Here is a 27,623-nt window from a genome sequence, read left to right as displayed (position 1 = left end):
CCCCGACTTTCGATGAACTCCGCCCGCGAGCCGAGTCGCAATCACCAACATGCGGATCATCGAAATTGTCATAGACGTATGTCGTCAATATTGATGGCCACGTACGGGGGAAAGACTGACATGTGGTTTCTAGGGATTCAAATCCTACGCCGTGCGAACGGTGATCTCAGGATGGTGCGTTTGTCTCATTGTCCACTTCAATTACAATGTCGTCGCAAACAACACTGCGCTACGCATACGCTAACAGCTGGCTGTAGGGATGAAGCGTTCAACTCGATCACCGGCCTCAATGGCTCTGGAAAATCCAATATCCTGGACGCCATTTGCTTCGTCCTCGGAATTACAAACATGAGCACTGTCCGCGCGCAGAACCTACAAGACCTCATCTACAAGCGCGGTCAGGCTGGTGTCACCAAGGCCAGTGTGACAATCGTATTTGATAACCGCGACACAGCCAAGTCACCGATTGGCTTTGAGGAATACGCCAACATCTCCGTTACCCGGCAGATCGTCCTCGGCGGCACGAGCAAATACCTCATCAATGGCCACCGCGCGCAGCAGCAAACGGTTCAAAATCTCTTCCAGAGTGTGCAACTCAATATCAACAACCCAAACTTCTTGATTATGCAAGGACGAATCACTAAAGTTTTGAATATGAAGGCCGTGGAGATTCTCTCCATGATCGAGGAAGCGGCGGGAACGAGAATGTTCGAAGATAGGAGGGAGAAGGCAATCAAAACGATGTCAAAGAAGGAGTTGAAATTGCGCGAAATCGAAGAGCTCCTCAAAGAGGAAATCGAACCTAAGCTCGAGAAACTTCGATCGGAGAAGCGCGCGTTCCTCGACTTCCAACAGACGCAAAACGATCTCGAGCGCTTGACTCGGCTTGTGGTTGCACATGATTACGTTCGAGGTGGGGAACGTTTGCGCGCGGCAGGAGAAGAGTGCGACAAAAAGCGAAGCAAGGTTCAGGCACTGGAGGAGAATGCGGATAAATTGAGAAATGAGATTTCTCATTTGGAGGAAGACGTGCAACGGGTGCGAACAGCTCGCGACAAGGAGCTTAGGAAAGGCGGCAAGTTCCAAGCTCTCGAGGACGAGGTCAAGAACTACTCGCATGAATTGGTTCGATTGACAACTGTCTTTGACTTGAAGAATGCCAGTGCCGACGAAGAGAAGGAGAAACGAACGGTGCTCCAGAAATCGGTCAGCGACTTGGAAGAAACTCTCAAGGAGAAGAGAAAGGTCTACGATAAACTTCAAGGGCAATATGATGCTGCAAAGGCCGAGCTTGATGCACAAAATGTGCAGGTTGAGCAAAAAGAGGAACTGTTGCAGACACTCCAGACTGGAGTTGCATCCAAAGAGGGCCAAGAAAGCGGATACCAGGGTCAGCTGCAGGACGCTCGGAACCGAGCCAGCAACGCTGCCACGGTACAAGAACAAGCGAAATTGAAAATAAGCAACTTCGAGAAAAGGATCAAAGAGGAAGAACCTCGTGCAAGGAAAGCCAAAGAACAGAATTCCGGTCTGCTAAGGGACCTGGAAGAAATGAAGTCGCAAGCCAAGAAGTTGGAGTCCGAGCTTACTCGACTTGGCTTTGAGCCTGGCAAAGAGGAGCAAATCTACCAAGAACAGGCAGGCTTACAGCGGGATATTCGGGATCTTCGTCAAAGGGCTGACGCCTTGCGGAGGAAAGCTGCCAACATCGATTTTAATTACCAAGATCCACATCCGAAATTCGACCGATCTAAAGTCAAGGGTCTGGTCGCTCAACTCTTCACGTTGAACAAGGATCAGGTCGCAGCAGCTACAGCCCTCGAGATCTGTGCTGGCGGACGTCTATACAATGTTGTCGTTGACTCGGCGGAAACTGGTACTCAACTACTCCAGAAAGGTAAATTGCGCAAGAGAGTCACCATCATTCCCCTCAACAAAATTTCTGCGTTCAGAGCTTCTGCAGAGAAGATTGGGGCTGCACAGAACCTTGCACCTGGAAAGGTCGACCTGGCCTTGTCCCTCATCGGATACGACGAGGAGGTCGCCTCTGCGATGGATTATGTGTTCGGCAACACCTTGATCTGTCAGGACGCCGAGACTGCCAAGAAGGTGACATTTGATCCTTCTGTCCGGATGAAGAGTGTTACTTTCGACGGGGATGTCTACGACCCGTCTGGCACACTTTCTGGTGGCAGCTCTCCCAACTCGAGCGGAGTGCTGGTCACTTTGCAAAAGCTGAATGAAATCTCCAAGGAGCTGCGCAGCAAAGAACGGCAGTTGGCTTCCCTTGAGGACACCATGGCCAGAGAGAAGAAGAAGCTGGATGCCGTACGATCCATCAAGCAAGAGTTGGACCTCAAGTCTCATGAGATCAAGCTCACGGAAGAACAAATCAATGGGAATTCCTCTTCTTCGGTACGTTCAACGCCATTAGCGACACAGTTTAGAAACTGACATTCTCTAGATCATCCAAGCTGTCGAGGAGATGAAAGCAAACATCGAGCAACTCAAGAAAGACATTGTCGAGGCCAAGGCTCGCCATGCTGAAGCTATCCAGGACGTTAAGCGCATCGAGAAGGATATGAGCGAGTTTAGTAACAACAAAGACACTAAATTGGCTGAGCTCCAGGAGTCGCTTAATTCGCTGAAGAAGAGTCTTACTAAGAACTCCGCGTCTGTCAAGGAACTTCAAAAAGAACTACAATCGTCTCGATTGGACTCCGAGCAAGTGGGGAGTGACCTTTCTGCAGCGGAAGAGCAACTGGCCGAGTCCGAGAATACGCTCCAGGCGCAAGTGGAAGAAATCAAGTCGCTGAAGCGCGAACAAATGCGACTGAAGGTACGTTACGGCAACCTCATTTTCTTTGTTAAAGCTTCAAGCTGACCTTACTAGGACGCACACGACATCGCCCAAGCACAGCTCGAGGATGAGCGGGCCAAGCTTACTGGATTCGACGAAGAACTGCGCGAATTAGAAGATGCGATCCAATCAAAGTCATCCCAGATTACCGAGGAAGGCTTGGAGATGCAAAAGCTTGGTCACCAACTTGAAAAGGTTCAGAGGGACCAGCAAACGGCTGCACAGGCCGTTTCACACATGGAGCAGGAGCATGACTGGATTGCCGATGAGAAGGAACAGTTTGGTCGTCCTAATACACCATATCACTTCCAAAAGCAGAACATCGCAGAGTGCAAGTCTACACTTCGCAACTTGACGGAACGGTCTCAGGGTATGAAGAAGAAGATCAACCCGAAAGTCATGAACATGATCGACAGCGTGGAAAAGAAGGAGGCTGCGCTCAAAAACATGATGAGGACTGTTATTCGCGATAAGAGCAAAATCGAGGAAACCATCATCAATCTCAATGAATACAAGAAGGAGGCTCTTCACAAAACCTGGGTGAAGGTCAATGGAGACTTTGGCCAGATCTTCAATGAGCTCCTGCCTGGCAGCTTTGCCAAGCTGGACCCTCCAGAAGGTAAAGACATCACTGATGGTCTCGAGGTCAAGGTATCTCTCGGCAAGGTCTGGAAACAAAGTCTGACAGAGCTCAGTGGAGGACAACGGTATGTTTTCACCTGCCGCATTTGGGTGGCTCCCTCCTGTACAGTGCAGTTTCAAAGCTAACGATTATATGTTTTGCAGCTCATTGATCGCTCTGTCCCTCATCATGGCCCTATTGCAATTCAAGCCCGCTCCGATGTACATCCTTGACGAGGTCGATGCTGCTCTCGATCTTTCTCATACCCAGAACATCGGACGTTTGATCAAGACGCGGTTCAAGGGCTCTCAGTTCATCGTTGTGTCTCTCAAGGACGGGATGTTCCAAAATGCGAACCGAATTTTCCGTACTCGGTTCAGCGAGGGAACGAGTATTGTTCAAGCATTGACACCCGCTGACATGAAATGAGCTGGTCGTCAAGCATGATGTTACTTTTTCTTATAGCGGCATACGATGGTCTTTAATTCTTCATTCGTGGAAATACGTTGAGACTGCACAGTTCGCACCTCGATTTGTGCAGCAGTTGGTGTTTTGGGGAGGGGGCTCTTTCTTGAACAATACCGTGTTCGGGTCGGATGAGGTCAATGTGGATATAGGTGTATGGCATGCATTTCGCGGCGGCTCATGAACGTAGGTTATTCGGAGGGCTTTGTTCCTCTACCGGCGTTTCTATATTGTTCAATTCATGTTAGTACTTTTTTACTTGACGAATTCGACGAAAGGCCACCGCGCCTCAGTTAAAGATCTCTGTTTCTCACCATGTATGACCTGTCTCAAGTAGGGCTTTTGTATTTCCCAACTTCGAAGCTCCGTGATCCTGAATTTGGTCGTCGAGCACTTTTGGCAAAATCTACGCTCTTGGTGCAATGAAATGATTGTGAACTATCAAGCTTCACCCTCACTTCCACCTCACTCAGATCACACTTTGTCTTTACTGCCCCCTCTCATATCGTTCACTGCGTCTTCAGCTTTCACATGGCAACAGTCACACTTGACAAGTCACCGAAGCTCTATACAAAAGTGAACATGGGGTTTATCGCTGAGGATTCTGAGAGAGTCAAAGCCTTCACCGGACAGAGCCACACAGCTACCTTCGACTCCCAAAAAAGCTACATTGGGTCTTTCTCTCCATCGGCTCTGAGCTCCAGTCATCTGAATTTGCACCTTTTCCTCTTCTCACTTCGAACTGACTGACAGGCACGTTTACCCGGTGACCAGGCTCTGAGGCACTAAAGCCTAGACATAGAATCGCCGGCTCCGACAGGACGAGCGATAGTTGCACTCACGGAGAACGTGACCGCAGACGCATTGGAATCTTTTGACTTCCTCAGATCTTCTCCTTGTCGAGCCTCGCCATCATTCGGCTTCTGTCAAAAATCGGACACGGCAGCCTTCAGCACTCTGCACTGTTATTTTATATCTTACAGTCATAGGCTAACTTTCTGAAGCTTGCACATCACTCCATCTACCCTCTCGAGGCTATGGGTCGCGAGGATAAGACTCTTGGGGCTACGCCTCTTGACGAAGACTACATCGACATTCACCACCCAGAATTCAAGGACATGTCCATCGAAATGACCCCAGATCTCAAAGACGCTCTAACGATAGCTCGAGATTTTCCAGAGGGTCCCTACCTCGTAGATTGTCCTACACTGTATGAACATTTCGGCCTGGCAACCAAGCTCTACAGAGAGATCCAGCTCGTCGTAAAGCGACACCAGGACCAGCTCCGCGAGTGGGAGAGACTTAACAATGCAATGTCGAAGCTCGACCCAGCTACGCAGAGTCATCTTGAAAGATATCTTGCTGAGTGTAAAACCCGCATGGTTTACACGACATCATTTCTCGATAACCTGAAGGGGTACGATACTCCACGATCTCAAGCTGGTAAGGAGAGGTACAAAACCTTGCTGTCTATCACGAACAACTACTGAAGGTTTTTTTTTTTTTGGGTCAGACTCGGCAGCAGAAAGATCGACGCCTTCAATAGATGAGGACTCGTCTTTGAATCCTGATAACGAAGAAGACATGGAGGATCAGCCTACACGCGAACACAACACGTTGGAGCTCGGGTCTGTTTGACAACGTGGGCTCGCAATGTGACCGCGATTCTTACTCATACAGCTCACTCGAGCAAGAACCGACCTCGGGGAGTCAAAAAGCAAGCGCCATCTTGAAGGGTATGGTTGCAGGGACTCCGAGACTTCAATTCTGATAGGGAAATTCGAATCTTCACTTCGTTGTTTCCAGAAAAAAAAAGAAATAGTTTATAGTTTTACGAGTACAAGCGTCGCGGATACTGCTTACATATAGGCCAGCTATTCAAAATTGTCACAAGTTTCACTGTAGTCGTCCAGCCTGCACGCCTTCTTCATCATAGGTCCATAACGTCAAGCTGTCACAGGATGGAGAGGATGTCGCTGGACTGGATAAATGGTGGTTGAGTAGGAAAACCGGGAAACCCTAGAGTCTAGTCCGTTGCTATTAGATCAATTTATACAGAATGTACGGACGTGGCTGCTAGACACAGATGGGTGACAACGAAGATTTTTGGCTTTTGAAGAACAGGCAATCTATCAGAGTTTGTTGTACAAGATTTTTAGTATATTACAATGAGGAATCCACAACCGGTCTCTCTTCTCTCTCTCACTCACTACCACATGAAGCGTTGGACCTTGCCTGGTTCTTGCGGCCACTCAAATCCTTTGTACAAAAAGACGTAGCCCGTCACCATATTGACGATGACAAACCAGATAGTCTCCAAGAACCTTGGTGCATTCATGGCAAGGTCCGCACGAGTCCTTTCCTCGTCGTCTCGAGGCCTGCGCTGCCTGAACGCCGCGAGGACTGACGCGGGCAGGTGTAAGCGCCAAATGACCCAAGGAATGATAAAGTATCGCGGCTCGACCAAAGGCGCCGTTACAAGAGATAAGGTGGTTGCAGCGAGCAAGACCAGTACAAAGCTGACGCGAGGTACGTCAGCCTGGTGCTTCTGCCGCTGGATGAGGGACTGTTGAACACGAGCCAATACTTCCGGAGTGATAGGGTTGGGCTGGCTTGGCTTGGGGCTCTCCTGTTTAGTTGCGGTCTTGCGTGATTTGACATTCCTTTTCACTTCTTTGCCTCTCTGCTCTACTGCTGGCTGTGGCTGGTCCGTGGATGATGTTGGCTTCATGTTGGATGGAATCTGAAGTAGACGCGGCGGAAGCGGCAAGACAGAGAATCCGAGAGCTGAGATTACGGCCCAGCCACAAAGAAAGTAAACCAAGACAGCAACATACTTGATTGCGGGATGAATCCGAAGAAGAATGCGGAATGCATAGAAGACGTAGTGGCGGTTGTCGGCTAATGTGAACGGATGCACGATGGTGTTGAAATGGACAATAGCAAGCATCGCGGGCACGATGAGCAAGACAGCGAATAGACTCGGTAGCTTTTTCTGGTTTTCTGGAAGGCCATAGTCCACATACTTTGGCAGAAACTTCTTTGGGAGAATGATGTTCAGAAGAGGGGCGATCAAAATCGGCCACGAAAAGAAAGCAAAGTAGGGCCAGATATAAAGCATCTGTGCGAGGTGAATCTCTGCGGTATGATATTCCTTATGACCTGTTTCCGCAGAGTCAGCACCCTAGGCTGAGTTTTCCTTGCGTGTCGTTGAACTTGATAAACTAACCTAGGACGACGCCGCCATTCCACAGCACAAGCACACCAAAAGCCCCGAGGATGATGAGGTGAGGAAGCACCGAGGTGATCGTTGAGATAGGATTCCTCACAGCCACAGCTGCAAATGAGACGGCGGTTTTGAAGTAATCTATAGTCATGAGATCGACTTTAGCCTAGCAAACATGACCACTTGCGTGTCATCAATCGTACCTTGCAGAGAGGCCTCGGAAACCGGTGGATCATAGATCTCATTCCGCAGTCCACCTTGCACAATTGCGGGGAGGCTTGATGCCCCACAGGCTTTGGAGACTTGTTTGATTCTTCTGACTCCCTGCAGCCCTCCAAGGAAGACGGATACCCAGAAGATGTTTGTCTGCCGACAGACCAATGCTGCCAGACCAAACAGCAGAAAGCCGAGCGTAGCAAAGACAGAAGAGCCTTTTGTCGAACTCCTCTTCAAGTCCCAGTTATAAGCCTCAATCACGGCCAGGAGTGCCAAGATGTCGGTATAATATAGCCCAGAAAAGAAGAAGAGTGGTGGGAACAGGCAGATATTCAGGACAGTGTGGCTCAGCCACGCACCCAGCGGACGTTCATTGCGAACTTTGTGAATAGCATCCGACAAAGTCTGAAGCCTCCAGGGCAGAAAGACTCCGTTCGTCACAGCGTTCGTCGTGCGAAGAGCTTCGGTGCCGAGCTTCGTTGGCGAACCGCGGAGTGCCAGGAGAAGGGCGCAGAGCCCGTAAGACCACAGATATAGTCCCGGTGGAGTGGTCAGCTTAGGGTCCCATTGCGTCCATTTATGCGCCCAATAGGCCTGGGCTTGAGGGACATGGAACACTTCGTCCAGGTAGGGTTCGGGAACTTCGGTGTTGACTTTGGTGCGCCAGACGGGGATCAGGAGAAGGGCAAAAGGTACGGCATAACGCGCCGCACGGCTGAGGTCTGACTCTGAAACCAAGCTCATCTTACCATCGCAGAGGTTCGCGCTTGGTTTGCTGTTGGCGTATTACGCGGATCTCGAGGCTAAGATAGTCGGGGCAAGATTTATAGTTTGGTAGACCGGCGGGACAGCTGTTAAGCTTCCCGTGCAAACAGTCCAAACTCCCTGCATTTGGAAATAATTGAGGCTACCTCGCGCGACATGTTGTCTTTTGGTTCACCAGAATTGCAGCGCCTGTAACTTTATAGAGGCTTCAATTTGGCCTCATTCTCAGTGACCTAGTATTCTGAGTCCCCAAAATTCTTCTCAGCACTCAGCTCGCTCATGCGCAGATCCCATGGCCTTTCCATTACCGCGGGGCATCGTCGCCTCGGAGATCGCCTTTCTGGCGGAGATGGAGACCGTGACAGTGGTGCCTCGACAGCGCCTCGAAGGGCTGGAATTACTCGGGGTATACATCTGCACTTGCATCTCGCGCTCATGAGAACACGCCGTATCTAACTTTGTGGGTCTCCATTCCAGGGCCCTATTGAACCTCTTGTACCACCGCGTCGCGCATCTCTTCCTCTGTGGCTTGCCTTACTATTGAAACGCCAACGCCGCGCCAATATTATTCCTCCTTCGTGGCTTCACCCTGAATCCCTTAGTCTGATTCTAGAAGTCGAATCACAACATCAAGACTACAAGAATGCGTTCTCCCCTCCCCCACCATTACCCGGCCAGCCTAGCGTTCGAGACCAGGGACTCGAACCAACAGCACGACCACAATACACACTAGACGGCAACAGATACTACGCAGCCCCGCCATTCCTACCTCAAAATACAGCCCAAACAACAGTTTCGTCGGGAGAACCGCCCGCATTACCTTTCCACTGGATAGAAGTTGGAAACATGCTGCTCGACTCTGCCAGTGACGATCTGATGGATCCTGGTCAAATCCGGCGGTTGCTGAAAGATCTACGGGAAGTGCGCATGGCTAAGATGCGGTCCGGCGTGGATGTCCTTGACGACGCTGCCATGGGTGGAGGCGGAGTTGCGTTGACAGGCGTCGGGGCCATGGAACTGGGCGACGAACGAGGCTTCTTGTCTGGAGTCGTTGACGGCCTTCGGTAAGTGACATACGCTGCAGACTTCCTTGAACAATCCTGTCCGGATGTTCCGTCTGAATCTGTTTCTAACTTGAGCAGCAAAATTGGCGCATCCAAAGAGCAAGCCCGCCGAGAACAACTGGCAGAGCAAAGAGCCAACGGCGGCTACAATGGGACCCAGGATGAAGAAGAGGACTACATGGAGTTCTGAGCTTTTGTTGGGAAGCTCCTGCCTGAAGGAAGCCTGGGACGCATTGACTGCTCCTCATGAAACTACTACTTTAATGTGAATGACCCGATATACCCGTATAGATATGATCGAGGATGACATCGTGCTCGAGTAGCGATAGTTGATCCGATTGAAATAACACCACCAATGATGCAATTTACACGCGCTCTAATTCAAGACAGATAACAGTCGACAATTTGCAACGAGGAAACGAGAAGAGGCAAGAAGTACTTGGTAGTTCCCACTTGATGCGATCGTGAGGCCGTAGGGAAGACTGGCTCATCTATGCCGAGAGAGTCTCTGGACATATGCCCCCGCGCCGAAGGCTGTCTGAATAGGTGGTATTATTTCGGTTGGGCCTGGCTCTTCTGTTCCATCTTCCTCCGCGCCGCGAGAATCATGTCATCCCGGCGCTTCTGAAGTAAGCGCTGCCGCTCTTCCTTATTCTGCGACCAACCGCTGGCACTAGCAGGGGATGTGGGAGCATCCGGGCCAGGTTCCGTCGCAAGCTGGCCCTTTAGGTTATATCGAGATATCAAGTCCTGCGCATCTGACTTTGACACCAATGGCGTGCGTGATGTCGGCGTCGATTGAGTACTGGTGGAAGGAAGCGTGATTTGAGGTTGGAAAGACGGAGGTGGCTGTGGCGGAAAGGCAGGATTAGCAAGCGTCCAGATCTTCAAATCGAGGTTTCAAACCAGGCCGGCCTCCAGATCTAGGTGTGTGACCGGGAGATCGCCCTCAAGTAAGGAGTTCAACATGAATGACCCATATGGTCAAGAACGTACGGTTTCAAGTCCTCGACCGGTCAGTATTCTCTCTGTCGTGGCAGCGACACTGCCTCCATTGCGCTGGAGATCCCACATGATTTCCCGTACGCTCAGCTGCGGGAACATCTGGATGATCTGCTCGACCTGAGCTGGGTCAACCGCATTCCCTCGGCCACGGGGTCTGCCACCGCTGGAAGGACTATCATCTCGGTTCAGGAACCATCGCAGCACGAAGAACGAGACTACTGCAAGGGTCAAGAGTGATGGAATGTTCAAGGATGGCTCGTCGTCCTGCATTATGTGTGTGGAGGAGTCCGGACTGCGGACAACAGCGTGAAAGGAGTCGGAGTAAGATGCTCGAGTGAATGGCCGATGCCTAAGTGGCCGATCGAGAACGCGAAAGCGGAGCAATTCCGAGGTGGGTAGGCGATCGCGTGTCGTTGTACTGATTCAGGGTCGACCGATGGCTTGAGTGCACTCCAAGTTGAGGAAGGGACGTTGTTCCGACGTTCTTCGTCCAAATTCCCGTGTGAGTATTAGGTTGGGTAGTGTGTTGTTCACGATTCAAGCGGGATTGGAGGTGAAGTGGCGGCGGCGGCGGAGGACGGGGGTGACTGTCGGTCAATGAATCCCCGAAACGTGCCGAAGGATACGCCGATGACAGAAAGGCTACTGCCTTGGGCATCGACTACAGAACAGTCAGATGCACGCTTGGTGCTATCTCGCAATAGGAAATTGATGGTTGATTAACCCAAAGCTGATTCTTGCTTGATGTTATGATCTGGTCTGTCTTCCTGAATATCTCAAGGTTCAAAGCTGAACAAGAGAGCACTAAATATATCGGAAAATAAGCTGCCTGATCTCCATATTGAGGTGCTGTCAATCTACCAATGTAAAACATCCATGTAAGCATGTGCAACAGAATCACCTAGCAGCTACCGCCCCGGCGCAATCAAATTTCTGTCTTGTTATTTACATGTTCTTGACTCTCTCTCTCATCTTTCAGCCGTTCATGTTGCGGATGGAAATACAACATAATATCCGTCTAGACATCATCGACCCCGCCTACTAAAAACTCGATGGTCGACCGCACCGCGGCCAACAGGTTGAAGCAGGCAGAGTCTAGATACCAAAGACCATTGAATTGACCATGGAGATGACAAAAAAATCATCAGTCAATCAAGCTGGAGATTGAAGGCTCCCATCACAAGGAGACAACACGACGACTCCAGTAGGAGGTACCGTTGAGGTAAGGTCTAGGTAGTGGAGATAGGTAGATGCGTGATAATATATTGACGTATCCCAATCTTCTCTTCTAGTTAGGGCTTGGCGTAAATAGAGTGGAGGTGATGGGTTCATTGCACTACCTCAACAAGGAACCTTACCCACTGTTTATTTACTCTGACAGATGCCCGATCGCCTACCTGGGCAAAGCACAACCTTTGACTCTGGCCTGGTTGTGAAAGGGTGGCTAGGAGCATGCTGTTCTCTCATATTCTATTCTGATATAAAATCGAGCAAGTCAGCCAGACGTGTGTACCGCATGCCCTGCACAATAACATTGAATGGTGTTTAAGATCCGCCGCTGGGCAGGATGGAGATTAACCGATTTCAGCTGGAGGTCGACGACGGGTGAAAAGCTATCATTTACGTCTATCCTTTATTGAGGTCTATGGCCTTGTACCGATTACCCGATTCAATTGAAGGGAGGGACTTTGTCATGGTAACTATACGTCTACGTTATCCGCGCATCGAACCGGGCGAATTTGTCATCATGTTCCAGCACTTCATTCCACACGCAATGTCAAATAGTCCATTGAATCCGAAAATCAAACCAAAACTCGAGTATTAGCTCCCTGCTATATGAGTAAAAGGACATGCCACAAAGTGCCTTTGAGATCATTCAGCGTCCACCGTGTAGAGTCACGTGCGTCCGATATCATCGCGGCAAGTGCTCCGCCTGTCGGAGCCTCTTCGAAAGACATTGGTTCTATGTCCAACAGTCGAGTTGGCGAGGTTGCGCACCGCAACTCAACGCTTTAGATCACAATGGAGCGCCCGGCCAAAAGAGCCCGAGTCTCACCAGAAAGTCCATTTAGGGAGGCTCAATTAAAGGACAGTCCTGCACCACTAGCTTCTCTTCACAGGTCCATCACGCCGCCGCCGAGGGCTCGCGAACGGGCCCCGCCAGCCGCCCCGAGACCTCCATGTAGGGACATGGTTAACGACCAGGATGAGTCTGAAAACAGTGAACGGAAGCCTTCTGATGGGACACCCTCTCAAGGCACTACTCAAGTCATCCCATCACCATTCCAACTCACCCATATTCAGGATTACCCGCAATCCAAAGGATACAATGTCGACACAGTCAAACTTCACGATATCCTGGGTGATCCCATGATTCAAGAATGTTGGCAGTTCAACTATCTTTTTGATGTGGACTTTCTCATGTCTCAATTTGATCAGGATGTACGGAGCCTGGTCAAGGTCAAGATCGTGCATGGGTCCTGGGAACGAGAGTCTGCCAATCGTATTCGTGTTGAGGTGATTGCTCCCACCTCGCCAGGCTTTATACCATGATGCCCGCTTGATATGTTTGGTTTGAGAGATAGCTGGGTTGATGTTATGAGACGCTGACTGGGCCTTTCTTCATGCCAGGAAGCGTGCTCGCGGTACCCAAATGTCGAGCCCATCATTGCTTACATGCCCGAGCGATTCGGGACGCATCATTCCAAGATGATGATTCTCATCCGACATGACGACCTGGCCCAGTGAGCCACATGTGTTTGACCCCTGCGACAGGTTTTGACGGCTAACAAGTTGTAGGGTTGTCATCCACACGGCAAATATGATTCATGGAGACTGGGCAAATATGACTCAAGCTGTCTGGCGGTCTCCTCTACTTCCCTTGCAAGCAGTTCCAAACACGACAAATGTGTCATCTCAGCAAACGGCATTTGCGTCTGGTGCGCGATTCAAGCGAGACTTGATTTCATATCTTAGGGCATATGGATCCAAAAAGACAGGGTCGCTCGTCCAGCAGTTAAATCGGTTCGACTTTGACTCTGTTCGGGCTGCGCTCATTGCGAGTACGCCCTCAAAGCAAGTGTTATACAATGTCGACTCCGAAACCGCTACCCTATGGGGCTGGCCTGCTCTCAAGGACCTTATGGGCCGGATCCCAACACGAAGAACGACGGCAAAATCAACAAAAGGGTCCACAATTCAGTCACATATCGCTATTCAGGTAAGCATAAAGGCCTATTCAATTGCGAGTATACAAAGGGCCAAGTTCTGAGTGCCAGTCCAGATCTCTTCAGTTGCCTCGTTGGGCCAAACAAACAAGTGGCTCAAGGACGTTTTCTTCGAAGCACTTGCCCCTAAGGAGCCGATCCCAAAGCCTAAGTTCTCAATCATATTCCCTACACCAGACGAGATCCGTCGGTCCCTCGAAGGATACGGCTCTGGCGGATCTATCCACATGAAGACACAGAGCAGCCCACAGCGCAAACAACTTGATTACATGCGCCCATATCTCTGCCACTGGGCTGGAGATGAGAGCGTCGCGTCTTCCGCCTGTATCGATCTGTCAGGGGACACTCCTCCCAGGCGAGAAGCAGGCCGAAACCGGGCGGCACCGCACATCAAAACCTACCTTCGATACAGCGATGCAGAGACCATGAACACGATCGATTGGGCAATGGTGTCGTCTGCAAACCTGTCTACTCAGGCGTGGGGTGCGGCGGTGAATCAGAGTGGCGAAGTGAAAATCTCCAGCTGGGAGATTGGTGTTGTGGTTTGGCCAGAGTTACTGGCGAATCGAAGGGATGCTGAAGAAGACGGTCCAGGATCAAGTTCCGCAGTAATGGTGCCGTGTTTCAAACAGGACAGGCCAGACGTGACGCCGCTGCCTGCGAATTATGAGACTGTGGTTGGCTTTCGAATGCCCTACGATCTCCCATTGACGCCGTATGGACCCCTGGACGAACCGTGGTGCGCTACGGCATCGCATACCACGCCCGATTGGCGGGGACAAACCTGGATCAATTAGACAGACCTCTCGGCGACCAAGCAGCAAGTCGATCGTTGGCAGGACACAATGCTTCCTTTGTGGGAGCAGGTAGTAGGCTCCAATACAATTGTCACTCAGCCTCAGCATTACTTGGGGAGATGCGGATGAAGGCTGCCTATTAGCGTGTTGATATGTCAACATTAACAATGATGATGATTGTGTCGCTGCTTCCTAGCCAAACATGATATCATATAACATTTAACATTCCAGTCCTTTGCTTCACATGGTCTCCGTGTCATTCCGGGATGCAAATAGGGAGACAAAGAAGGTGAGTTCCAGGACTGGCTTTGATCTTCAAAGTATAGTTGTAGGTGCCGAGCATTTACTCGTCGCGGGTGCCGTACTTGGCGATGAAGTCGTTGACGTGCTTGATGTAGAGGGCCTGAGCCTTCTGGGGCGAGTAGTGCTTAACGGCCTCCCAGGCAGAGTAGAGCTGCTTCTTCTGTAAAAGGGAGAAAGAGGTACAGGTCAGCGAGCGTTTCGAAAAGGTTTGAGGCACCTCTAAAGAGACAAAAGAGGATCTTCCCAGAAGAAAAGCTCCTCCTCCTCCTCCTCCTCCTTCTTCTTCTTCTTCTTCTTCTTCTTCATCACTCTATCGGGAATACTCAAGACGAGATCTTGCAAACTCACCACCATATCGAACATGCCAGGCTTCTCCAAGGTCTCGCCCTTGGCAATCTTGAAGTTGACGTAGAGGTCCTTCTTCTCAAAGGGACCGGGAGCAGTCTTGAGCATCATGACGACCTTGGTAGCGAACTCAAAACCCTTCTCCAGAGCGGTCTTCTGCGCAGCATCTGAGAGAGTCTCGGTCTCGCCCATGGCGAGCGCAGCGTCAACGGCAGCCTTGAGAGCGGCAACATCGATGCCCTCGGCAGCGGTTTGGACCTCGGGGGTGAACTTCTGCTTGCTCTGGGCGGCCTCGAGGGCGGAGATGAAACCGGAGATGTCAGACATGGTTGGAGTGTGTGGATTTGTGTGGGTGAGGTTCAGGAAAATCGTGAAAAGAGAGAGGTGGAGGGGTTCTTGTTGCGTTGTAATGATCGGAAGGAATCAAATCAACAATCGGGGATTATTGTTGAGAAGGAGGGGGAGGAGTGGGGTTGCTGACTGGGCGGTCCGCCAGTTGATCGGCGGCTGTGCAGGGGCAGCTCGGAGCTGGGGACGGTACCTGACTGCAGTACATGTGTCCAACTCTCCGTCGACTCACTACTTGACGACTGGGTAGTGTTACTGTATCGTACTATAGTGTATGCAGGTCTTCCAACTTGGATCGGCTCACTTACTGATATGTACTATTCCTTGGTTGGATGTATCATCTGTCATGTTGGGTGATCGCAAAGGTCGAGGCAGCTGGACTCGATATCGTCGAAACAAGATATTGTACTACATAGCTACTTTGTAGATCTACGTCAAGTGAGATCTACCAAGATCAAGTGCGTAGAGTACGTGAAAAAAGTGCTCAAGAAAGATCAGCCCAAGTATGATCGTAATTTGTTATCAAACACAGAGAAGACAGTATTCATCATCTCGCTTCAATGCAGGATATGACGCCCCACCATGCAAATCAAAGTTTCCAGTACTCCGAACTATGTAAAAGATCCACAAATGTATGATAATACACATGGATCTTCAATCGTCAAGAATGGCCATGCTACTCCTGTGCTGAAGAGTTGATTGACGAAACTCCCCGTTTCACCAAGGAAGAACCTCTTTGTGAGGGAAAAGAAAAGCCGCATTTACCAGTCCACAGCCCAGCCATTCTTGCTCAGGAACTCTTCGCAAGCCGCCTTAAGTGCATAATTTGGGCGCAGGTCCTTGACCGTCATCGGCTCACGTGTAAGCGGATCGACGCCGGACTTTTCGACGTATTTGATGATTCCGACTCGATCGTAGGTGGTGCCTGAGGGCGTCACGACTGGATCGTGCATGATTTCAAATGTGATTCCGTCGACCAGATAGTCCGGCACGACCTGCAACGTGAGTTAGCCTAAGTTGATCTCTGATTTTGAACTAGATCGACAGGGCCGAGAGGAGATTTCGGAGCGTGTCGCAAACATTGCTGAGATCAATACGTACCCGCTCTTGAACTTCTCCTTTTGACGAGATCCGGAAAACTTCACGAATATGCTCAATCTGCTTTTGCGCATCTGCTTGTGTCGCCTTCAAACTCTTCTGATATTCACTCTCGCCAAGTTCATGCCTCTCCAATTGCCCGGCAAGCTCTTTCTCTGTGCGCGCCAGCTCGGCGGTGATCAAATCTTCCAGTCTCTTCAATGTCTCGTCCATCTCATGTAGTCGTGCCGTTTCGCGAGCCTCCCAAAGCGCCTTCTTTGCGCGCAGCACCAAGCCTGAGATTTTCTCAGCCTGAGCATGCTTGGTATTCAGACTCAGTTCGTAGGCGGGCAAAGCAACGTCATGTGCTTCTTGGGGACGACCCAGAGCAATTAGAGCCTCAACGAGATATCCCATGCTCTTGAGAGCGGCGGGATCCTTCTTGTCGTACAGATTGATTGCGGCGCGGGCATCAGTTTCGACATCTTGCCACTTTCCGAGCTTGATTCGGGTCACTGCGCGGTTCGTGAAGAAGGTGGGATCGTGTGAATCTGCGGCGATGCTAGAGGGCGCGGCGTTGTTAGCCTACACATTGGTCTCGCGGTAAGGATGAATTTGTTCGGTCATGTGAAGATAGGTGTGTGACTCGCATGCTCAGCAGAGTTGGTCGATCTGCTCTTTGCAAGTGCGCCGTGCGACAGGGTTGGTCTTAATGAGGGGTGGGGGGTCTTTACGCCTGTGAGTAAAAGTCTTCGGCCGTCACGTAGTCCCCCTTTACGAAGAACTCATTTCCTTTCTTCTTCAGTGGCTGTGCCATGTCGGCCCGGTCGAGTACAAAACTATGCAGAGGTCGAAAGGGGAATGGCAGCTCGAGAATAAATGGGGGAAAGGGCCTTCGAGAGTAAGGCAGTCGGGTTGTAATTGTTGGGACTGACCCACACTGTACAGTGTACACAACGACAGGAAGAGATGAATGAAAGAAGCCCAGAGGCTGAGGAGCAATATGAGCGGACTGTACAGAATCAACCACTACAAGTACACAAGACTATCCTAGCAATACAACTCGAATTCAGCCAGCGGTTCTATCATATAGAACAATTGCAGATCGAATCCGATATACCCGAAATGGAAAGTAATCGATGCCCGAAGAATTACGGATGACTCAGCATGCCTCGGCCCCCTGAGGAGTACCCAGTACATAGAGAGACGACTGAGTCAAGCTGCGATCGGAGTACCAGGCACCTACCGCTTCTACTTACCTGTTGGAAGGGGCAGCTCACGCGAAGTTACAAACAATCAACAACCTTAACAGATATTCTATCTAGAAATTTGAGCAACGAAATGTATCAAGCTCAACGGAGATATAGTGCATGCCTTGTCATTCTAGGGAAAAGAAGCAGCAAGTAGGTTTGTGTCTTTGAAATTGGGTACCATCATCAGCATCCTCACAGAACTTAGCCTTGACATATTGGACTTCGTGACGTCGTAACAGCGCCGGATCAAGAAAAAGTCAGACTGGGCCATATTGGAGTGTTTCCAAGGCCGGAACAGTTAAGATCTCTTGACGACTTCGTCAGGGAATGTATGTGCAATGCAGTAGCGAAGAAACGAAGATGGGAATCACGAATGAGCAACCGAGGCAGCGAAAAAAAAAGACAGAGAAGAACCCCGAGTAGGTAGGTCGAGTGGTCGACACTCGACAGACAGTTCTTCGGCCCTCATTTAGTAGAAGTACCTTCAGTCTGGACTCTGGACTTTGGAGTGCCTTCCAACTCTTCCCTTCAGAGTCATAGTCAGGTGACTCTGTCACGGGAGATTGCTGATGGGTAGCTCTCCGCTTTTTACCCCACGGACTTGATTGAGTCTAGTCCGTCCTCTCTCCAGTTCTCCCGTTCCCCAGTTCCCCACCTTCTCGTCCGTGCGGAACTGGACTCGGAACAACTCCGTTTAGGCAGTCCCGGAGAATTGCTTCTCATAGTCGGTGATGGCCTGTACCTTGGCTGCGGAGGCACTTTGGGGATCGAATCGATAGTTGAGCCAGTCCACAGCCAGTTTCTTGGCCAGCTCGACTCCGATGACCCGCTGACCCATGCACAGAACCTGGGCGTCGTTGCTCAGAATGGACCGCTCCACGGAGAAGGGATCATGGGCCGTGACGGCACGGATGCCAGGTACTTTGTTGGCTGCGATGGCAACTCCCAGGCCAGTTCCGCAGATGAAGAGGCCACGATCTGCCTTGCCATCCCTGATCAATTTGGCGCCCTCTACGGCGGGGTGAGGATAGGCCGTTTTGTCCGAGGTAGAGTTGACGCCCACGTCCACGATGGACTCGACAAGAGGGCTCTTTTCCAAAAGGGCCTTGATCGCGTCTTTATAGGGCACACCGGCCTCGTCGCAGGCCATAACGAGGCGTAGAGGCGGAAGCTCGGAAGGCATGATTGATGAAGAGGGTTGTTATATTGGAGGCGAGGCGAGAAAACCGTGTGTGTGTGTGTGTGTGTGTGTGTGTGTGTGTGTGTGTGTGTGTGTGTGTGTGTGTGTGTGTGTGTAGGTGCGTGTATGTGCCCAAAATATTGCTAAATGTACATCGAAACCAGTGGGAGGAGAGCGTGACGATGCAAAAGCATAAGAAGAATAGAATAAACAGTCGTAAGCCAAGACCAGGATCACCCGGTAGGAAAGGGGAGGCAGGCGTTTCCTTTTATACATTTTCGTCAGCTGGACAGTTGGAGGCGAGTAGTAGTACTCACTCCTCACATCAGTACTTATATTTCATCCATACATCTTGGCTACTACTGCCACTACCGTGACAGTGTGCAGGGTATGTAGGATACACCAAAGTATTGAAATCAGTAGGGTAGGTACCAGGTACTGCTCAGCCGCCTGCAAATCGGTCTCCATTTGGAGGAAAGCACTTGAGCTCATCATGCATCGGTCCCTGATCCGCATCCTCCGATCCCCACCGGCAACGACTTGGAGATGCTTCGTGTACTTGTAGTACTATTTTCTCCGGTACAGTTGTGGAACGTAGCTATGTATACATTGAACACACCGTCCTGAATGACATGAACTTACTGCTCAGTCCTATGGCGCAACGTACTACACAGCAGCAAGAAGATAGAACTTCATTGCACGTAGAACGGAGTACGAACTTTGCATGTACAGAGTACGGGACCATCGGGTTCAGGGTTGTAGTATTCGGCGCCCACTTTTTCCCCAGAGTGGGGCGGATGTGGGCAGAGGACTCGGCCTTACTGCGAGTTTGAGGGGCTCCACTCCCGACCACGCGGGATGAATTGTCGACAGCTGATCATGCGCTGATCGGGTTGATCCGATTCCACAACAATCATCTTGAACTTTCTCATCTCTGCTTGGATTCACCATCTATACACATTATTTTCGTATTACCACCTGCTGCAGATATTGTCCTTGCGCACTTGAACTGGGTGACATTTCCGGCGCCTGGGAGATTGCTGTTGTCCAGAGGGAAAAGCAATCAAGCAAGCACTGCTCACACAACTCAATCGGAAAAAGCTTGACATTATTGCTCATCGCTCACGACCATGACTTCGTCAACCTATCCAACGCTTCCTGAGAAGCTTCTTCTCATATCGTTGAAAATGTACTTTACCCCCGAGCGCACTCTCAGCTACCTCCACAGCATCCTTGACCCTGCCAAGGAAATCGTCCATTCACAGAACCGAGACAAGCTCCTCCTCGCACTGATTCCAGATTTCTTGACCATCTGGCCCTGCGCAGAGGTCATCAAGACATACGAGGCTCAACTCGCCACTTCAGGCGTCTCCAATACTTCGCCAGCATTTCTCCTCGGGGCCCAAGACTGCATGTGGGAAGCGTACGGCGCATACACCGGTGAGGTCTCCCCGGCTGCGCTCAAGTCACTCGGCTGCTCGATCGTAGAGCTAGGACACGCCGAGCGCCGCGCAATCTTCGGTGAGAAAGATGACCAGACGGCCCGCAAAGCGGCCGCCACATGTGCGCACGGCATGGTGCCACTCGTCTGCGTGGGCGAAGTCACCGCGCCTGGAGCGGTAGCCTCACAAGCAGTTGGTCAAGCCGTATCTGAATGTGCGCTTCTCGTGCGTGCCGTTCTTGCTGCGATTCCCGCCGAGGCTCCTGTGATCTTTGCATATGAGCCTGTGTGGGCGATTGGGAAGCCCAAGCCCGCCGGGGTGGATCATGTCGCTGCTGTTGTGGAGGGGATTCGAGAGGTTATCGGACCGCGAGCGGGAGCTTTGCGTGTGTTATATGGTGGGAGCGCTGGGCCTGGTCTCTGGGGTGCTGGTGGGTTGGGCAAGGCCGTCGATGGGATGTTCCTCGGTCGATTTGCGCATGAAATTGATGGAGTACGCAAAGTCGTCCATGAAGTGGAGGAGTCATTGGGCTTAATATGAAAGGAGAGCCAGGCGGGCAGCACGAAGTGTTCGTGTATACATCTTGGTCGGCGTAGAATGACCGTTAAAATGATCTAGAGGCCGAAACTATCAAGGACCGCTGAATACATGCACATGATACATATGCAACGAATCGAAGAAAACCTTGACCCGGGGACACCCGAGTACGCATTTGTATGGTCCGTAAATCAGTATCGAGTCTGTCGACTCTTGTATGTATTTATGTACAATTGTACATAGGTAAGTAAGTAGCTTGTACATTCATAGTACTTAGCTATTTGCTCGGATTACCCATCAGGGACATCCCGTCCACCGCTCTCAACCTTGTCCCCCACTTACCTCGATTGACCCACTCCCACTTTTCACTACTACACTTATATAAGTGACGGAGATACTACTGAGTGAGTAGGTAATAACTCTTCTCCCGCCCACTAAGTTAGTACTGATGAGATACGGCTACGGTAGGGGCAGTAGTATCGATATAAGAGAGGGATAAGGAGTAAGATTGCTAAGGGGGAGAGATTCTACCTAAGCTATAGGAAGCGGTAAGGCGGTAGTATCCCATACCATACAAACACCCCCCTAAATCGCGACTCTGTCCGCAATCTCACTGAAAAACTAGAATGAAATTATCGTATATTTTTGAAATAACAGTTAAGTTCTGCTAGTGTCGAGACGCTCATAAAGGTAGTTTCTTTATACTAGGAGCTTCTTTATGCCTAAGAGGGGTAGGAAGCGCTCGAATTAAACCCGTTATAGTAGTTTAGTAAGACTATTAGCGGCTTACTCCGAGGACGTAACTTTAATAAATTTATATACGCCTCTAGCTACTTAGTCGCGAATATAATAATATTTAATATTAATATATTTAGTACGCTAATATAAATTATAACTCTCTATAAGGAAGATAGCGCCTTAATTATCCTTATAGAGTAAGATAGATAGATCTAGTAGATTTTCGAAGCTAGGACTAAGTTCGTTTAAAAAGAGATATAACTATATAGCTTTCTATATAGCTAGCGAGGCTACGATATACTCGTTTTTAGTAGATAAGAGTAAGATCCAGAGGGTAGATAGGATATGGTCCTTCTAAGTATGGCTACGGACGTGACTATGTATATATAGAGGACCAAGGGTCCTTACGTGACCGAACGGAGCCGTACGGTGAGGTTATAGCTTATCTAGCTCTGGTTATCGCGAAAAGGAAGGGTTAGGATGCCTAAGGTAGCTACGGGCCCGTAATTATATCCTCCCCTACCAGATTCGACCGCGCCCTCGCGGTCGGGAATCTCTTATAAAGAAACGCGCCACGAAAATCCTCGTACTCGCGTCTTCCTATCGAAAGAGCTACGTCCGAGTTAGAATTCCCGTAATTCCTATAATTTCTGACCCGAATCCCCGCTAATCGGCGCTATACTTATAAGAACGGTGGAACTTAGATAAAGGAAATCGATCAGCGAAGCCGATTATTATAAAAATTAGGCGATAGCGTTAATCTATATAAAGAATAGATAGGATTAGGCCTTTATTATTATAAGTATAGTAGGACTAACTTAGGATAAGGATAGGCTATAGGAGGATAGAGGACGTAAGCTATATCTACTATATATACTATACGTACTATCTTAAAACTTAGGATAGACTATAGCCTCTTCTCTTTTCTTTTTCTCCTCTTTAGCCTTTAAGATTCTTAATACTACGTAGCTAAGTTAAATAAAAGTTTCTAAGTCCTTCTAAAGCTTTTCTATTCTTGTATATAATATTATCTTAAAGGCTCTCCTCTTCTTTTATAACCTTTTTTTTTTTTAAAGTATTAGTTAGATAGCGAGGTACTATATCCTCTAGCTGTGACGTATAGGTAATAAGTTAATAGTTAACTAGCTAGTCGGTTAACTAGTTCGTGAACAGACTTAGAGTATAGAGTTAGTTAGATAAGTTAACTAGTTAGTCACCGTGAACTGGTGAGTTTACTGACTAGTTAGTTAGCCGACTAGCGAGTTAGTATTAACTAGTAGGTTGGTTAGCTAGTTGATGGATATAGACTTAGGGAGTTAAGGAGGAGATTATATAATCGATATTTACGTTTATAAGATTAGATATTTACCTATATATTATTAATAGAAGCCTCACGCGTGTGTATACGCTAGAGCCCGAGGATTATTTACCTTTCGGTTTACTTCTATAGAGGAATCTTCTATCTAGGACTTTCTATAAGGATTCTACTATCTTACTATAGCCCCGTCTACGATAGATATTTAAGGTAGTACTTTATCTTCCTTATTTCTTTCTTTCCTTTTTCCTCTTCGTCTTAGTTTTCTTTATTATATAGGATATAGTTACTTTACCTTCCTTCTTCTATATATAGATTATTATAGCTATACTACCTAGGAGTTATATAAAAACTAAGATCTTTAATATTCTTTTTACCTTTATACGATAGACTAGCGCTTACTATAAGTTATTAAGTCTTTATATATTATCTTCCCTTATTTTTCTCTTTTCCCTTTAAATAATCGATATAGTAGTATCTATTAATATAGTACGCCTAGGTATTAATAAAGAACCCGGTTAGGAAGAGTCGCGTAGTATATATCGATAGAGCTCCTTAGCTAGACCTAATAATCTTCCCCGTAAAGACTACGATATATATTTTATTTAGGTTATATCTTAGCTAGATAATCTACTCGAGTATTTACGCGATAGAAAACTTAGTCGTAAGAACTTTATCGACTTAGTACACGATAAACCTAGGTTTATATTCGACTTAATACAGGATATATAGCGAGCGACAGTCGACTACTTATATTATCTCGATAACGAAGTAGAGGAATAACGCGGATAGCTCGCTATAGCTACCGCTAAGATAGTTAAACTAATAAACTAGAAGATAATAAACGATAAGCTCCTCCGTAAGTCCGAGGAAAGTACTGATCTTAACGCTATTACTATTAAGCTTTTATAGATAATCCTTTAGTAGATCTATATCTCCGCCGATCGAATTAAAATAAGCTATCCTATATCTCCTACTAACTAACGCGAGTAGCGTAAAGCTACTATAGATATTACTATAATAGACTATTCCGATTCTATATATACTATATATAAATTTAAGATCCCCGATCTATCCCTACTTACCGATAGAAAGGAAATAACTTAGGAAAACTAGAAGATCGCGATAGAGTATAAGCTATATAGTATAGGACTAGATCTTACCGATTCCTTAGCTTTAGACTACGCTTACTCTCGATACGGAGGTATAGCTAAACAGAATATTAATTAATATATAATAGATATAGCTTCCGAGCGATACTAGAACTATAACGATCTCTTTAAGTATCTTAGATCTATCTTCGGTAACTATAATAAAGCTATATACTCTAAATAGGATTTCTAGAACTTAGAGATATAGGGTAGCTAGTTATTTAGCGACTTCCTATCTTAGTTCTCTTATCTCTTCGATACTAGTAAACTTATTATAGGTAAGCGCTAGAAGAAGTACGCTCTCTAGAACCGCTTAACTCCCCGACTTCGGGAGATTATCGATATCGACTTAATCGATAAGCCCCTTATATCCTTTACCGAGTTTAGCTATAAGATTAGAAAGAAGTATAACGCTCTTTACCTAAGTAGCTAGATCTCCGCTTAGTAACGCGGCTAGACTACTAATAATAAAAGTACTAATCTATCTAGAGTATTAAAGGCGCGTTTCTCTAAGAAGTCTAACGATAAAACTACTACTATAACTTCGGTATTATCTAGTACTACGCCTCGCGAGATAAAGGTAATCCTAGCGCCTAACGCTAAGAGTCTAGATAGGGAGACCTATACCCGCTATATAAAGAAAGAATAATACTTTAGATATAGATAGACCGGATATATATCTTCTAAGTATCCTAGTAAGGAATACGCTACTTTAGTAGCTAAGGTATTAGTACCTAATCCTAGTTATATAGAAGAGATCTCTAAACTCTCCGAGGTAGGAAAAGCCTAAGCCTAGAATAAGTCTCCCTTCTAGGTATAAGTATTATAAAAGTAGTTATATCTTTAGATTTATATATAGTATTAGGAAATAATAAATAATTTACTTTTCTAATTATACTTATATCTAATAGTTAGTTAACCTATATAACTATTTTACTCGATACTAGAGTAATACCCTATATAGCTATCGATAAAGGATTAGCCTATACTATCTAAGATATTTAGAATATTCTATAGATACCTTTACCCTAGTTAGTAAAGGTAGAGGGATATAATAGGAAAGATAGAAACGCTATTACCTATATAATCGTTCTAACTCTCTAGATCGATAGATAATAGTTTTATTAGATACCGTTCCTTATTACCGGTTTAGGTTATTACTATATAATTATCGGATAAGCCTAATTTATATATTATTAAGTATTATTAGATTATACGAATTACCGAATCTAGTAGCCTACTAAAGTTATCCTAGTAGATAAGATAGCTAGGAAACTAACTCTAGAGATCCTCCTACTAGTATTAATACGTTCGCGGGTTATAAATTAGAAATATTAGATATATACCGAAGCCTATAACTAGGAAATAGAGCGACTAATCGAGTAGGAGCGGATCGATAGATCTCGGATTATTTTAACTATATATAACGTCGAATATTAACTTCCTAAAGAGTTCTTAAGTAATTATTTACGAGTCTATAAGGTATTTAGCTATATAATAGCTAGGGATAGAGAACCGGTAGTCCTAGCTCCTTAACCGTCTCGCGTAGAATTAAATACTATATTTCTAAGTCCTACTCAAGCTTTTATTAGTTAAGTAGGATTTAAACGCTATATATAGGCTAAGGATACCGAAGTATTTATTACTACTCTTAATAAGATTAATATAGTAATTACGGAACTAGCTCCTAGGAATAAAGTAGTTATAGAGAAGGAGTCTATTTAATAGTAAATTCCTAAGGTATACTATAATCTATAGGAGTTCTTCTTATAATATAAGTCCGATATTCTACTACTATATCGGGGCCTATTTAACTATAAGATCCTTCTTAACGGAGAGTAGAGATTAGGCTATTACTTCCTCTATAAGATAAACTAGGAGGAGCTTAAAGTAGTTCGAAAGTACCTTTTCGAGAACTTATAAAAGGACTTTATTATTCCGTCGAGGTACTCCTTCGCTTCTCTAATCCTAATAGCGAAGAAGATAGATAGCGGACTACGCTTCTGTATAGACTATCGACGACTAAATATAGTTACGGAAAAAGATATCTATCTATTACTACTTATTAATAAGATAATAGATCGGTTAGCCTACGTAAGATACTTTACTAAACTTAATATATAGTAGGGATTCTATTAACTTAGAATAGCGGCGGACTTAGAGGATCTAATAATATTTATAACTCGATATAGGATCTTTAAGTATAAGATTATACCGTTTAGGTTATAGGATAGACCTATCTCCTTCTAATAGTATATTAACTAGATACTTAGGGATCTCTTAGATATAGTTACTATTATATTTATAGATAATATCCTAATCTTTAGCGAGGACCCCGAGAAGTATATTAAATACGTTCGGGCTATAATCTAACGATTATAAGCTATAGGACTTTAGGTAGTAATCTATAAGTACGAGTTCGACCGAACTAAGACTAAGTTCTTAGGTTTTATTATAGGAGTAGATAGAGTAAGGACTAATCCTAAGAAGATTAAGGCTATTTATAAGTAGTAAACTCCTATAATAGTTAAAGGAGTTTAGTCCTTCCTTAGATTCTATAACTTCTATCGTTATTTTATTACTACCTATAGTTATATCGCGAAGCTACTCTACTAACTTATAAAAAAGGACTATATATTTATATAGAGCGAGGACTATATAAATACCTTCTAGTAACTAAAAACTACTCTTTCTTTAGTATCTATCTTAGTATACTACTATCCAGAGAGGGAGATAAGACTAGAAATAGACGTCTTAAAGGATATTATCGCGGGAGTACTATCCTAGAAGTAGAATAGGTTATAGTACCCTATTAGGTTCTTCTCTAAGACTATATTACCTAGGGAGCGGAAGTAGAATATCTATAACCGGGAGATACTAGTAATTATAGAGAGTATAGATAATTAGCGGGCTAAGCTATCGGGACTATAATATAAAGAAAGATTCGAGATCCTAATAGATTACCGGGTATTAGAGTACTTTATATTATTAAAACTTCTAAACGCTCGTTAAGCTCGCTAGGGTTTAAAACTTTCCTAGTACTATTTTATTATCCGCTACTAACTAGGATAATAAAATACTCTTACGGATATATTATCCCGCTTCTAGGCTAAATAATAAGAGGAACCGGAGAGCTAGATATTACTACTAGAATCCTACTTAGACTCCTAGATTATAAATAAGTATAAGACTATTCGAATTAACCGACTCTATATTAGTAGCGACTTAATTAAATAGTTACTCTTAGTAAACTAGGATAACCTAGAGCTAGAAGTATAGTATTAGGAAGCCGAATAGGAGAATTCCTTAAGTAGATTCGACTTACAAGAAGGGATACTAATCCGTAATAAGAAGCTTATAGTCCTAGTATATAGATAGCTACGAACCCGGTTAATCTCCGAAGCCTATAATTAAATATCTTTAGCCTATCTAAGCGCTAAGAAGCTTTAGAAGTTCCTAGTAAGCCGTTTTTAGTAGGAGACTCTCCGCTAGGATATTATTTAGTTTTCGGATAACTATATAATATATAAGTATACTAAAACCTAGCGAATAAAGACTCTAGGACTCCTAAACCTATTACCGGTACCGGATAGACCCTAGTAGTATATCTCTATAGACTTTATATACCTACTAAAAGACCGATACGGATATAATAACGCCTTAATAGTAGTCTATAGATTAACGAAG

The 27,623-nt window shown here is 46.7% G+C and overlaps 10 protein-coding genes across 10 annotated transcripts; 5 read left to right on the top strand and 5 right to left on the bottom strand.

Annotated features, from left to right (window-relative positions):
- Positions 1 to 49: 49 nt before the first annotated feature.
- N7539_005810 (condensin subunit SMC2) lies at positions 50 to 3,911 on the top strand (the record flags this gene model as incomplete). The annotated part of the gene is made up of 6 exons (XM_056935412.1): positions 50 to 76; positions 134 to 174; positions 258 to 2,415; positions 2,465 to 2,839; positions 2,894 to 3,567; positions 3,647 to 3,911. The coding sequence occupies 6 exons, from the start codon at positions 50 to 52 to the stop codon at positions 3,909 to 3,911; spliced, it is 3,540 nt and encodes a 1,179-aa protein (XP_056789284.1).
- A 1,073-nt stretch (positions 3,912 to 4,984) lies between these two features.
- Positions 4,985 to 5,718, top strand: N7539_005809 (uncharacterized protein; the record flags this gene model as incomplete). Its single annotated transcript, XM_056935411.1, has 3 exons — positions 4,985 to 5,390; positions 5,461 to 5,575; positions 5,628 to 5,718. The coding sequence occupies 3 exons, from the start codon at positions 4,985 to 4,987 to the stop codon at positions 5,716 to 5,718; spliced, it is 612 nt and encodes a 203-aa protein (XP_056789283.1).
- Positions 5,719 to 6,156: 438 nt separating this feature from the next.
- On the bottom strand, positions 6,157 to 8,133 carry alg10 (dolichyl-P-Glc:Glc(2)Man(9)GlcNAc(2)-PP-dolichol alpha-1,2- glucosyltransferase; the record flags this gene model as incomplete). The annotated part of the gene is made up of 3 exons (XM_056935410.1): positions 6,157 to 7,109; positions 7,177 to 7,314; positions 7,377 to 8,133. The coding sequence occupies 3 exons, from the start codon at positions 8,131 to 8,133 to the stop codon at positions 6,157 to 6,159; spliced, it is 1,848 nt and encodes a 615-aa protein (XP_056789282.1).
- A 313-nt stretch (positions 8,134 to 8,446) lies between these two features.
- On the top strand, positions 8,447 to 9,408 carry psf2 (DNA replication protein PSF2; the record flags this gene model as incomplete). Its single annotated transcript, XM_056935409.1, has 3 exons — positions 8,447 to 8,560; positions 8,632 to 9,218; positions 9,297 to 9,408. The coding sequence occupies 3 exons, from the start codon at positions 8,447 to 8,449 to the stop codon at positions 9,406 to 9,408; spliced, it is 813 nt and encodes a 270-aa protein (XP_056789281.1).
- Positions 9,409 to 9,770: 362 nt separating this feature from the next.
- On the bottom strand, positions 9,771 to 10,493 carry N7539_005806 (CUE domain-containing protein; the record flags this gene model as incomplete). Its single annotated transcript, XM_056935408.1, has 2 exons — positions 9,771 to 10,067; positions 10,215 to 10,493. 2 exons carry the CDS (start codon positions 10,491 to 10,493, stop codon positions 9,771 to 9,773), a joined length of 576 nt encoding a protein of 191 aa, XP_056789280.1.
- Positions 10,494 to 12,245: 1,752 nt separating this feature from the next.
- N7539_005805 (tyrosyl-DNA phosphodiesterase 1) lies at positions 12,246 to 14,247 on the top strand (the record flags this gene model as incomplete). The annotated part of the gene is made up of 4 exons (XM_056935407.1): positions 12,246 to 12,740; positions 12,855 to 12,967; positions 13,023 to 13,443; positions 13,507 to 14,247. 4 exons carry the CDS (start codon positions 12,246 to 12,248, stop codon positions 14,245 to 14,247), a joined length of 1,770 nt encoding a protein of 589 aa, XP_056789279.1.
- A 343-nt stretch (positions 14,248 to 14,590) lies between these two features.
- N7539_005804 (acyl-CoA-binding domain-containing protein) lies at positions 14,591 to 15,222 on the bottom strand (the record flags this gene model as incomplete). Its single annotated transcript, XM_056935406.1, has 2 exons — positions 14,591 to 14,710; positions 14,899 to 15,222. The coding sequence occupies 2 exons, from the start codon at positions 15,220 to 15,222 to the stop codon at positions 14,591 to 14,593; spliced, it is 444 nt and encodes a 147-aa protein (XP_056789278.1).
- A 782-nt stretch (positions 15,223 to 16,004) lies between these two features.
- N7539_005803 (putative U-box domain protein) lies at positions 16,005 to 17,137 on the bottom strand (the record flags this gene model as incomplete). The annotated part of the gene is made up of 3 exons (XM_056935405.1): positions 16,005 to 16,238; positions 16,345 to 16,882; positions 17,055 to 17,137. The coding sequence occupies 3 exons, from the start codon at positions 17,135 to 17,137 to the stop codon at positions 16,005 to 16,007; spliced, it is 855 nt and encodes a 284-aa protein (XP_056789277.1).
- Positions 17,138 to 18,267: 1,130 nt separating this feature from the next.
- Positions 18,268 to 18,756, bottom strand: N7539_005802 (RpiB/LacA/LacB family sugar-phosphate isomerase; the record flags this gene model as incomplete). Its single annotated transcript, XM_056935404.1, has 1 exon — positions 18,268 to 18,756. The coding sequence occupies one exon, from the start codon at positions 18,754 to 18,756 to the stop codon at positions 18,268 to 18,270; it is 489 nt and encodes a 162-aa protein (XP_056789276.1).
- Positions 18,757 to 19,883: 1,127 nt separating this feature from the next.
- N7539_005801 (triose-phosphate isomerase) lies at positions 19,884 to 20,735 on the top strand (the record flags this gene model as incomplete). The annotated part of the gene is made up of 1 exon (XM_056935403.1): positions 19,884 to 20,735. The coding sequence occupies one exon, from the start codon at positions 19,884 to 19,886 to the stop codon at positions 20,733 to 20,735; it is 852 nt and encodes a 283-aa protein (XP_056789275.1).
- Positions 20,736 to 27,623: the final 6,888 nt, after the last annotated feature.

The sequence above is a fragment of the Penicillium diatomitis genome (genome assembly GCF_028827545.1).
Source record: "Penicillium diatomitis strain IBT 30728 chromosome Unknown utg000006l_segment0_segment0, whole genome shotgun sequence".
In the NCBI taxonomy this organism is placed as follows: domain Eukaryota; kingdom Fungi; phylum Ascomycota; class Eurotiomycetes; order Eurotiales; family Aspergillaceae; genus Penicillium; species Penicillium diatomitis.
The sequence above is the reverse complement of the archived record's forward strand: the minus strand, read 5'-3'. Positions and strand labels throughout refer to the sequence as shown.